This window comes from Acanthaster planci, unplaced genomic scaffold (assembly GCF_054643075.1).
Source record: "Acanthaster planci isolate LZ-2023a unplaced genomic scaffold, COTS_SCS Contig66, whole genome shotgun sequence".
Classification (NCBI taxonomy): domain Eukaryota; kingdom Metazoa; phylum Echinodermata; class Asteroidea; order Valvatida; family Acanthasteridae; genus Acanthaster; species Acanthaster planci.
The window spans coordinates 8,150-21,255 of record NW_028257688.1 but is presented as its reverse complement, the minus strand read 5'-3'; the positions used below and the strand labels follow the sequence as shown (position 1 = coordinate 21,255).

General features: G+C 37.6%; 1 protein-coding gene across 1 annotated transcript; it reads left to right on the top strand.

Moving 5' to 3' along the window:
• The first annotated feature begins 2,064 nt into the window (after positions 1-2,064).
• LOC147795342 (ras-related protein Rap-2a-like) lies at positions 2,065-3,104 on the top strand. Its single transcript, XM_087132033.1, has one exon. It carries the CDS (start codon positions 2,406-2,408, stop codon positions 2,964-2,966), a length of 561 nt encoding a protein of 186 aa, XP_086988159.1. The 5' UTR covers positions 2,065-2,405; the 3' UTR covers positions 2,967-3,104.
• The last annotated feature ends 10,002 nt before the right edge of the window (positions 3,105-13,106 follow it).

Here is a 13,106-nt window from a genome sequence, read left to right as displayed (position 1 = left end):
GAAATTATTGGGGAAAAATCGGTGTAACAGCATAAAAATTTCATACAAACCGAAGTAACACCATGCCAGATATGACTATTCACATTGGGATTTGAAAGGTTTGTGTAACCCTTACAGTTCTGGAAGTAGTAGTGTCAAGTACAGTGTCAAGTGTTAAAACATGTAAAAGTTGTTTTCCTTCATAGTCATAATGTCCCTCAAAACTCAAAACACTGCCATTTTTGACATCAACCCTACAGTTACTGAGCATAATGTCATAGTCATCTACCAGGGTGGATTCAAAATTTAAAATTTAGTTCACCCTTCTATTATAGGAACAGTCTCCAAACTCACAATCCCCAGTCATGCCATTGCCAGTCATGCTGTTACGCCCTAACTATAGCATCAGTCCCAACTATAGTTGAGCTCGTCCCAACTATAGTTGGGCCCGTCCAATTAGAGTGCTACAGTTGGGCCAGCCCAACTACAGCAGAGAGGTCCTGTGTGCATGATGTGCCTGTGTGTGTATGGGGAAGGGGCGTAGTCATACAGGTCGCCTGTACGTCTAAGTCTGGTAGAGTGGAGAACGGCCGCCACCAAGAATTATGTTTTCTCCGGACTGATGAAGAGATGAAGTGCCACATTTTAGATGAAGTGTGTCAAGTGTGAGACACACTGACTTGGATAATGTTGAGACATTTCCCACAGACATTGGTCAACAATAGTTGGGCCAGCCCAACTGCAGCACTACAGTTGGGACTATCCCAACTATAGCTGGGACTTATGCTACAGTTGGGGCGTAACAATACTACTGGCGGCCACAAACATGTATGTAGGCCTACAATGTACATGTAACTTCATATTATGGCTACAGACTCGAGTAATCGTGTACGTGACGGAGCCTATCCCAATTTTACTATGAAATCATAGCCTACACTTTTAGGCCTACCATGGATTTATCAACATGATCATATGAATGATGATCCTACTGATGGTCATCACGAACATCATGATTGATTTATGAACACAGTCTCACAGACCATGCCTGCAGAATTAACATGCAGAACCAGAATTAGAATAGATCTCCGTGCTTTAAATTAATGGACGAATTGTCCATTTTAATTTAGGCCCTTCAATTAATTTACGACGGCTTCAAAACTTGTTAAACGCACAAAAGAAAAATAAAATTTATACTTTTTCCACTGAATACTTTCAATTACCTTTGATGGTCGGCAAGAGAAGTAAATTAGACATCAACATCCCACAGTCATTGGTGACATTGATTCCATTTCCAGTTTACAGGCGCCATCTTCGTCATAATTTTCACTTTCGTCTATTTATCAAGAGGTCGGCGCAAGAGGGCGTACCCCACATAGACAGCTTTTGCAGTTGAATTAAACCTAGCATCTAATTTTTAGTCCAATGAGATTAAGGGTAAAAGATCCATGGAGGAATGACATGATATTTATTTCAAGGATTTGTCGGGCAGGGCAAAAATATCCAACATTAATCGACATGATGTTTAAAATGTATTATTCTTTCATGATAGTTGATTAACGAGGTTGTCTTACACATTACACATACATCACTTTATTTGTGTGACATGTTGTTCAACTGACCATGTAAATGTAGGCCTTACATGTATAGGACAGCTGACCAGAATTTAGTAGTTTCTTGTTTGTCATGTCCACTTCTGGACCAGATATAATACTTGTGACATAACGAACTGTGGCTCCCTTAATTCACTGAGAAAGCAAAGAAGTGGGATTTATATGACACAATAACCTCCCCATGATGTAAACCTACAAAATTGTTCTACCTTGCTTATGTTTAATCATTATTATGAGCTTTTTTATTTTGAGCCCAAAAGATATTCCCTCCAGGTGTCCAGCACTGTAAAAATGTGCTCCTGATTAAAATTAAAGAAAACAATTCCAGTTTTTTCGGACAAGATGCAAGGTTAAATTGACACGCACCCTTTTAATATCCTCACTGCGATTCACTTAATTTCTATTAGCTCAGAGGGTCCACTCTCATAGCCAGGCAGTGTTCAAAACGCTGCATGCATAGTACCAGTGCATGCAGTTTGTACACGTTTTGTATGCTGTACGCGGTCGATCCGATTTAAGCCTGCATTGTGTGCATGTACTGTACTATTGCAGTGCAGTGAGATGCTACATTCCTAACAGCTGGGCGTTCGGAAGTAGACGCCTCCTAGAACCTTGTGGAGTTCGAAGTTCGGCGCACGCTTGTGAAATCTTCTCCGAAACTTATCATGTTATTTCACCGGGTAATTAGTAGTGATCATCACCCACACGGTGACCAGACTTAAGACGTAAGTCCCTTGAGTGGGATTTGTGATATTTTAGACTGGAATTTGTCGTCGTTTTAGACACTAACTAAAAACGGAGAGCAAGGAACAGACAATGATGAGGGAGTACAAAGTTGTGGTGTTAGGTAGCGGCGGAGTGGGCAAGAGCGCCCTAACTGTACAGTTCGTCTCAGGCAACTTTGTGGAGAAGTATGACCCGACCATCGAAGACTTCTACCGCAAGGCCATCGAAGTGGAGAACACTATGTCTATTCTTGAGATTCTTGACACTGCTGGCACTGAACAGTTTGCTTCCATGAGAGACTTGTATATCCGAAATGGTCAGGGGTTTGTGGTTGTCTACAGCGTGACGAACAAGCAGAGTTTTGGGGACGTGGTCAATCTACGAGAACAGATTATAAGGGTCAAGGGATCCACTCAAGTCCCACTGGTTTTAGTGGGAAACAAGGCAGACTTAGAAAAAGAAAGACAGGTTCCTACCTCTGAAGGCGTGAACTTGGCCAACAAGTGGATAATACCCTTTTACGAAACCTCTGCCAAAAACACGATGAACGTTAATGAGGTTTTTGCTGAGTGTGTAATGGAGATCATGAGGCTACTTCAACCTGGGAAACGGAATAAGAAAAAGTTGTGCAATGGATGCAATGTGCTGTGACCAAGGAAGGTGGGTAATTACTGGAAGTTAACAATTTTTTTTTTTTGCTTTTTGAAACACATTTCGATCTTAATGTTGTTATAATGTGTTTACTGATTACTACACTTGAACGTTTAATATGATGGTATTTCTATATATATAAAACTATATATTTCTTTCAAAATGTATAGTTTTATTTTTGCCAGCCTTCAGTTATATTATTTGGAATGGAATTAAGTATAAATCTGATTTACATTCTATAATATCCTTTTTTTGTACATATTTGTGTAGATATTTTGCTACTTATTGCTTTTTATGTTGCCAGCCTTAAGTTATATGACATGTATTTGCATTTAAGTATAAATCTGATTTACATCTTGATAAACTAGATGTAAATATTCATGTTTCTCTATAAATGTATGTTTTATCCAATCAGTTAGGAGAGCCTCTCGACAGAAACTTGTTTCTTTTGGGTAATCCTGCGGGAACGGATTGGGTATTGGTATGTTTCTGTTATGTCTATTGCAGTGTTTATTTGTTTTCTCGTCTGTAATATATTGTATGCATTATCCCGAAAACTTGAAAGAAATGAAATAAAATGAAGTGGTACATGCATGTTACATGTACTGATGTACATGCTATGCAATAATGCATGTATACATCTACATTATTTGTTAAATTACACATGTACATTTTGACTTTTGTATTTGAATAAGCATAGACATTTGATACTATTAAATTAACTTTGTCTGAGTTATTCGAGTTGTGTTACAAATTTCTATCCAAAAATCCCATTCAAACATGTCAAATATACACATGTACCGGTACATACTGAAAAAATCCCCCAGTGACAGTTGTGTACACAAAAACTGTTCAGTTTAATCTGTTTTGATCATGTATTAATTTGGTCAATGAACATGTATGCTACGAGTGTATGCCATTGCCTACTTAACATGTCTGCTGGGCTGTCTTGCAAAAGTTGTAAGAATCACCTGTTTACCTTGTATGAGTATTCACACAAACAGTATGTTTTGCTGAACTACATTATAAGTTTTGTGTATGGCTAGCTGCACAGTGATTACTACATGTACAAGTACATGTACATAATAACAGTTTTGTGTATGGCTGCACAGTGATTACCACATGTACAAGGGACAAATGAAATGGCACTTTTTCGTGAAATACACAATAAGCAAAATCTATTTGATCTGTATGCTGTATAGATTTGGGTTTTGCATGGAACTGGTCACACTCTGCCTAGCTTGAAAGCCAACAGTATGAATCACAGCTTGTGAATGTGTACCCTTCCCCCATGGTTCTAATAGCAATGGATTCAACTTGTGGCTGGTAATTGGTACCCAGGGGGAGGGGGAAGCTTCATGACTAAACAGGTGTACAATTTACAAATATGCAGTCATTGCAGAAATTTAGGTCATGGAGATAACTTCTTTCTTTAAGTTAACGTATCGGTAGATTTTTCTCTGAACTTTGCATTCACCATTTTAATTAACAACTAAAATATTCAATGAATGAAATTGTTCTGAAAGTTGCCGGTATACAGATCTTTAAAACAGAAATTGCTGTGTTCTAGATATTCAGAATTTCATTTTGTTCCCTCTGGTCCATATTCTTTTAGTTAGAAGTACCACTTATTTCCTTCTAAAAGAAGGAAGAAAAAGCAGTAATTGGAGAGAAAGATTAGCAACATTGGTTTAAGGAAACCCATGGCGTGAACTGTGTAGTTGACCTCAGGGACTAAAATCTGAAAACCTTAATATTGGAAGCACAGCTGGCAATTTGACAAGGAAGGAAAATGCAAAAACATCAGCACACTTGAATGGAGGCTTTTACTGCTGAAAAAGGTTGCTTTGTTACAATTGTACTGTTATTCCTCATAAGGACAAATATTAGTTAAATATTTCAAGAGGTTTTTCTTCCGAGCATAATTAAGCAGAAAGTGCTCAGATCAGTTTACAGAGGCAGAACGTGGATTTACACTTTTAGATATATGCATGTTGTTGGGAAAAGAAAAAAATTGTTCTGTTTTAAAGGTATTTTCTACAGGTAAGGCCTTTGGTCGGCCACACTAAGGTCGACTACACTATGGTCGGCCACGCTATGGTCATGCTTCATTGGCTATCCTTGGACAGTATTTGGAATCACCCACATGTAGATGATTCAACCCCTTCAGCTTGTTACTGGTACATACCATATGCTTCAGTCATTCTCAAAATGAACAATAAGAAACAAAAAGACTGAACTTTCTTGTCCTACATGTACCTGTAGCTTGATTCAGTTTGACTTCTCAATGATTTTGTATTACATGTATGCTTGTCTACATGTTCATGTATCTTTTAAAATTATAAACTAGTGTGAAAATATGAATGCATGTAATTATACATGTACATGTACATGTACTGGTATGTAGATCTGCATTTATGTGTGCAGTGCTTAAGTTGTTTCTATGGTTTCTAATCACACAATTCTGGGGTTTATTTGATTTGTCTTAACATGATGTTCCAACTCTTCAACTTGCATACATGTACCACCTGTGTAGTCATTATCAGTAACTATTCAGAGTATGATTGTATCATGGACTTAGCAGGCCTACTGTGGGGTACATGTGCATGTACTGGGGTACTTCACAAGTTAATGCCGATATTTTTGCTCTAAAGCTCAAGTATTTTGAGAAAATCCACATTTCATCTCATTCATGTACACTGTACATGTACATAACATACTGTACATATGTACCACCGAAGACCCGTCCTACTTATCCATACAATATCTGTATCATTAACTTTCAATGTACAATTTCTTAGAGGTGAATCATTGATCAATATGTCTTTATGGGCTGGTCCCGTAAGTAGGGCCAATAACAAACTATTGCGGTAATCTTCCCATTGTGATAGTATTGTTGGCTGACAATAGGTAGTCCCTGAAGGGGTCCTGGTTGGGTTTATTTGGTACATGTACAATAGTCAGGTGCGGCAGTGTTTCAGGAAGTGCTTTTATGGTAAGGTCACTGAGCATGTACTGTACATACCTGTAAGTATGCTAAGTTTACCATTTTGTAATGATAAAGGCGTCTATTAATTTTTTTTCAGCATTGCACCAAGAAAATAACTTCCCCACAATATTTACATTTAAATGTGTACAGCTGTATCTGTATTTCATGTGTTCTATGAAAGACACTATTGCATGAAATATTTGTAAGTTTTTGTAAATTGTGAGTGCTTGAAGACTTACAATGTACCTTTTAAAAGGAATTTTCAAACCATCCTTAAAGCATCCCCCTACTTGAACAGTACATTGTGCGTATCTACAGTATGTTACTGTTAACTAAATCAGTGCCTACCGGTACATGTATGCAGTAAATTTACACGTAGGTGTAGTTCAATGCTCAGTTTAATCTGCAGTGATCATCAATCTGAACGGTTGATGGTCAAGTAACTCATCTTTGACGGTGGCCTCCACCCCGGGGCATTAGAGATCTTCCTGCTTTAAGTGGGTCAAACTCCTTACTGTCCTATGTTTCAACCTCCCCCTTCCCTTGCCACTCAAGCTTGCCTACCTACCAGTACACATACATGTACATGTACGTGTCACAGACACATGAAGTCTGTGATGTTGGCGGCAGCAATGTAATTGGCCTGGATCTTATCCTGATAAAGATTTGATCGAGCCAGAAGGTTTCTCTCTTCACTGTCTGCCCCAGTAGGGAAGAATATTACATCCTTCCCTTTGTTGCTGCCATCTCCAGTTACATGTACGTGGGTTTCCCTAAAGGACAGCCAGGCATGAGCAGAGTGTTAATAAGGCGTGCCTGCTTGTTTAAGGCAAGCGTAGAATTTAAGTTTGAAAGTCGCGACTCTTCCTTTTGTAATTGCTGCATTGTAAGCCTTTGGTGGAGTTGGGATTGCATGGTTTATGCTTTGCTTTCATGCACTGTGCACATTGATGTAATGTTTCACCCTAGTCATGACAAGTCAAAAAGATGTACCGGTATCTGGGTAAGGATCTACTAGTGCAATGCCTTTCACACAAAATGGCAGTCAATTCAATTCATAGTATTAGCATCGCCCATTTGATTTGACCCCCTGAGACGTCAAGACATGATGACTTGCTACCTAGGGACAATTTTCTGCTTAGTTCATTGTCATCACTTGCCCCATGCCAGTCATGTGGTTGCATTTAAGATGTGTACACCAACATTAACTTTAATAAATAAATTTAGATGTATACATGTGCATACATGTTCACACCATGAACCAAGTATCACTCTTTTGTATATTGTTATAGTTGTGTTTTTTGAACGGTGAAAGCTGGACAGCTGGTGAATTTTCTCCCTGTAGTACACATGGTACCTGCATGGGATAGTTTGTTACACTCAGCAACAATGCCTAGGGCTGTGCTAAATATCTGATTATTCGATCGATTATCGAATATTTGAATACTATTTTCTGAATTCGATAATTCAGATGCAAAATTAATACAAAAGAAGAATTTTCTTGTTTTAAATGAGAAAAATCGCACAAAGAGGCTTGTTTCTAAGCAGATTGAAGTGATAAGCAACAGAATAATGCATCCTACATGTACTATTCAAAAAGTAAATCATTAAAAGATTCAAAAGGAATAAAAGCTGTCAACAAGGCAAGAAGTACTGTTCTTCTTTTCAATCTTGCTTAATCATGTCTGGAGATAGTCCTGGAAGTGAGAAGCTGTTATAGTGATTGTAATGTACAATTGTGTGCATGTTTACCACTGATTTTGTAAATGGTTTGTTGGTGCGACTGATATCTGGATACATGTCTTCTGTATTCGATCAAATTGAAGGTTGAATATTATTTGAATTGACTCAGCCTGAACAATGCCATAAATTATCCACAAAACTACATGTACATGTATCTTTGTCTTGGGTGATTGTATAGGCCTAAACCTTATTCTTCTGTTATAACTTGCCATGAAATACATACATGTAGCTTACAACACAACCCTTTATACTTTCCCCTAAAATAAGATACTTGTACATGTACACGTGTCGGAAGAACTTTCCTATAATACCATGACCATTGTTGGCTGATCCAAAATCTCAATAGCACAGTGTAAACTGAATGACCTGTGTTGTTTTGTACCGGCACAATTGGACCTTATTTTCCCAGGTTAAAATAAAGTAATACAACCAGAGAAGTGGTTCTCACAGCCATGACAGCATAATTCACAATAATCTACTACATGCTATCCATCCAGCATTGTCCCTTCAAGGCTTCATTGTATGGTAAGCAAGGACAGGGGTCACTTGTGTTCCCAGATAATTCACAAGGTCCATGTGCATGTATTGTTGCCTGGTTGATAGCCCATTGAATATTACAGTCCTGGGGTTATAAAGCTGGGTGTTAACAGAAAGTCACAAATTTCAATCACACCTTACACTAACAAAACCTAAATAATGTGAGCAGGGTCGGGTCAACCTGATGTGAAAAGTGGTTTGATGAATAAAAGAATGGCAGTAATTGGTTTTTTAGTTATAATTTTTAAATAAAAAAGGACACATGAAATTTATGATTAAGCTTTAAAATCCCAAACCTTGTGTGGATAGAGACATTCCATTGTGAGGCAGTCTACATCCTAAAAGATTTGGTCTTCCTATCTCAATTTACTGTGTCTGCAGAGCATGGTACCCAAGATATTGATATGCAGTGAATCAAAAGCACAAGGTCATATACATGTTGTAACTGTCACATGTTTATTAAGAACAGTTGTGTGCCACTGGTTTAATACCTGTACTTACCAAAATGTTAGGCCATTTACATACATGTACATGTAGGTTAATTTACTCATTACTGAAGTTGACTTTTAACTTAAGTAGTGAAGAATTACCGGTACATACATGTACATACATGTACGTGTATACTTGGTCTGCAGTACAGTTAATTACTTTCTGAGGTGGTTAATTTATGATGTTCATATAAATCCTTTCTGTTCTTATTGTTTTACTTAAGCTGCCCCATCTGTGTCAAGAGCGATCATACTGTACATGTAAGGTAAACCAACATGCACAGGTACTGTGAGCAGACTTCATATTATATTTTGCGCATCATGCTTAGTGGACTGGTTCATTACCAGATCTGAAAGGAATGTGCTTAATGTAGCGTTAAGTAAGCTGCATTGGGTCAGGCATTTCATTAAGAGATGGGGCCCCAGAAGACTAAAGAGCCTGGGTTATGTCCACATGTCGCTTCCTACTGAGGGACAAAGATGGCTGCAATGGAAGTTAATGGAGCCCCCATGAATGGAATGCACTTACATGTACTGCTTCCATTTTTACATGGAATAAGCTCTGTTGTATAGGGTACATGACCAGAAAAATAAGTTTTTTAAAACCATTTTCTGGTATTTGTCCCGTAAAGGTTTATTTTACCTGTATATTTTTTTTCAGACCAGTTTTTGTTTGTTGCTGTTGCTGGATAGCACTCAGTATGCATGTACATTGTACATGTTCATACCGGTAGATGCTACCAGTTGTAAAATTATTTCTAAAGTTCAGGCAACAGCACAATTGACCTGCAATATTGTGTGCTTAGTTCACTAGAGGATATTGATGGAAAGGATTTCAAATGTTGTAGTAGGTTCGTGACCACTGGTCAAGTAAAGGAATAAATTGCCTGTTATAAAGAATGATTTTTTTGCGTTGATATTTAGCATGCTCCTTATTAATTTAGAATCTTCCCAATGTGAATTGGTAGATGTATTGTACAGTGCTACTTCATGCATTTTTCTGGAGTGAATAAAAAGATTAAAAATCGGATTGATTGCAGATTGAAATCAAAAATGAAAGTGAATGTACAGTACCATTTACATTTATGTCGCTGTTGATGATACCGTATGATGATGTATATATGTACATGATCTACAATGTATGGTACATGTATACATGCATGTACTGTATGAAAGAAAAATGCAGCCTATGCTGCACTATGGGCCCTGGAGTTGGAAAAGTGTAGGGGCCTAGAGGCTAGAGTGTACAGTACATAATGTAGGAATTAATGGAGTGCAGTTTAACCATGGAGCTACATGTACCTGTACTGGTAATGGTGAACATGTACTGGTAGATTGGCAATTATGATGTACAGGTTACAGTATGTACTGATAGTTTTTATCATGTTTGACTCTGTAATATGTGGGTATGATACACATAGGGAGATAAATTTAATAAATCTGTGTCCTGTTTTTATCCGTATGTACATGTACACTACAGTGTACATACATGTACACGTACATGTACATGTACGTCAATGATGTCAGCTGGCAAATATGGACATGTTCATGTCCTCATGTGTAGGATGCTGCCAGGTTTATTGCATTTCCTTCCTTGTACTTTTCAGTGACTTGTACATGTACATGTAGTTTCAAGGGGTGGATATTGAGGTTTTATCATAACAGGAAAAGTCTGTGAAGATGTTAACTTGAATAACTTGAATGTATTGTGGGAAGGAAGGGAGTGATGTTGGGCCATGTTTCTTCAAGATAAGACTACTACATGTATTTCTTGGGCACAAATCAACCAGGTACATGTACATGCAACTTCCTGAGAAATGAGATTTACATGTAAAAGCTCAATGCAGGAGCATTTCTGAGGCACAAGTGATGATTTGCACGGAAGCTAAGGTTTTTTGACAAAGTAGAAAAATGTAACAAAATGTAATAAATGCAGTTACTTTCGGGGGGGGGGGGGGGTACAACCTGCATTCTGTTCTCATCAAATTTGTTCAGGATAACGTTTTTCCCCCCAAAAGTTTCATTTTCATTTTTTTTTTCAAAACATTTTAAATTAGGTTTCATCTTGTTGGAGAGTTCCAACTCTTGGTGTACATGTACATGTATAAGAATGTAAAAATTATGTACATACTTCACATGCATTTATGGGCATTATACATGTAGCCCACCATAGACAAAGGAACTCATCTTACATGCAACTGCACAATGTACCTCCAAAACTGCATTGTAATATGATCAAGTGTTGATGTCATTAATTGCATGGCAGGTGGGATTTAATTTAAACATCCCCACAGTTGGTCATTTTCTTTAGGATGCTGTGATGACAACATGCACTAATGGTTTTGTACATGGCATCATATCTGGATGTTTAACATACAGTACATGTAGGTCTACTTCTTATTAATTCATGTGAGGTATACATGTAGCTTCTTGATATTCGTTTTTTTTAATTTGTCATACATGTACACACTGTAAATGGGATGCAGTGGGACAGCAGGTGGAATACATTTGTGGGAGGGCAAAACTGAGGTTTTCTTTCCAAAATCAGTTTTGAAGTTTAGTTTCTTATACATGTATTTTCGATTTACTTTTGCTGTGAATATGTTCAACTTATTGTTCATATTACTGTAATTGCTATTTCAGTCTTCAAGGTCCCACCTCAATCCTTTCATCTGAATGAAACATGTGTGAATTAGTCTGCCAAATTAAGACCTTCATACATATCCCTTTCTCCTCATCCTTCTTACTCTTTAATTTCCTGTTCTCCTTCATTACATCCATTTAATGCATCATGTTCAGAAGACATGTGGAAACGATTTTATTAGATGTGCCTTATGTACAGGATATCAGTGCAAATAACTTGTTAATAAAAAATGAACAGGATAGGGAAGTAATTTCAGCAACTTGCCAAAACTGAGGCAAAGATATTAAAACCACATTTTTGTCATCCCCTGTCGTACCAGTAGTGAGGCTCTTATGTACATGTAAATGATCTCAGCATGTTCAGTTTGGTGTAGGCGTACACATTTTGCAGATGTACACGCAGTATTTTAATATAAATTTGCAACAACCTTGGGCTCTGTGGTCATAAAGGTGCCAAAATTCTGTGTTATAAATGTTAGGGAATCGGGTGTTATGAGTGATCAGATGTAATGAGCGTCAGTTGGCTGGCAATGTTATTGGCCCGTTCTTGTGTTAACTATTGTCCAACATATTAGATATAGTTCCAGGTACCCAACTACGGTAATTATAAAGACTCTGCATTATTTACATGTAGAAGTCTGATTTACATGTAGCTTCATTTGTACATGTATGTACACTTTACTGATCCCATTTTCAGCAAAACGGGCTACCCTTACAGGTAACTTTCATGGAATTTTGTGGCAGTTTCCTTGCCTCAGTTTATGACCCCAGTTTCATGGATAGGTACATGTACATGTACATGAATATAGAGTAACATGTTCCATGGATTTCCAGGCCACTTACATGTACATGTACTAGTACAATCTGCATTCATGATGACCCTGTTCCTTTACTGGTCAGGGTTACATACCTTTCTACACCATTTACTCTTTGATTGCTGTCCACATAATTTTTGTGCTGGTGCTAGTGGATTCAAGGCAGATCTGTGCATTGTGTCAACCTTTTATTACATGTACATGTAGATCAATCAGGTTCCATTGTACACATGAATTCCATTGAGGAAATGTCTAGGTTTAATTTCAACACTTTCACACACACACTAGATGACCCTTGCAATGTTAACCTTTAAACAAAAAGGAGAGCCTCGTGGTTAATGCTGTGCTTGTGTTCTTGAACTTTTGCCCTTTATGGTTGATTTTATTGGAACACATAAGCAAGTGGAGTGAGAAAGACACTGTGTTTGTATAAAAGGAATTGTTATTATTCTTGGCCGTATTTTAGTGCCAAATGACTCAGATATTCAAGCATTTAATGAATAACATAAACCTTGCTTCGGGTGTCTTCATTACTTTGTTGTCTTTACAACACGAATGGATTACTTCACAGAAAACATATATTCAGATGTTAATTTACAAAAGCACATTCAAATTTAGTTGGACATCTTCTCTACTGTCCTGACTGGAATTCCTCAGTGCCCAGTGCTAACAGAGAGATACCAAACCTACCGGTATAGTTGACATGGTTACCAGGATCAAACGTTGCATATTAGTTTTTTTCAACTCAAGTTGTGTCTCCATCAAGGTTTCTTTTCTTCCCTAAACAACCAAATAAACTTACATTGGTCCTACATGTATATAGCGGTACATGTGCATGTAACTCAGGTATCACAGATACATGTACATGTATTCCCTTGGTCCATGCATCATGTACATGTACATGTACTTGTATATACATGTACAT

What these genes read in the sequence shown, in the direction of transcription:
- LOC147795342 (XM_087132033.1), top strand. Translation starts at nt 2,406, where the DNA reads ATGATGAGGGAGTACAAAGTTGTGGTGTTAGGTAGCGGCGGAGTGGGC.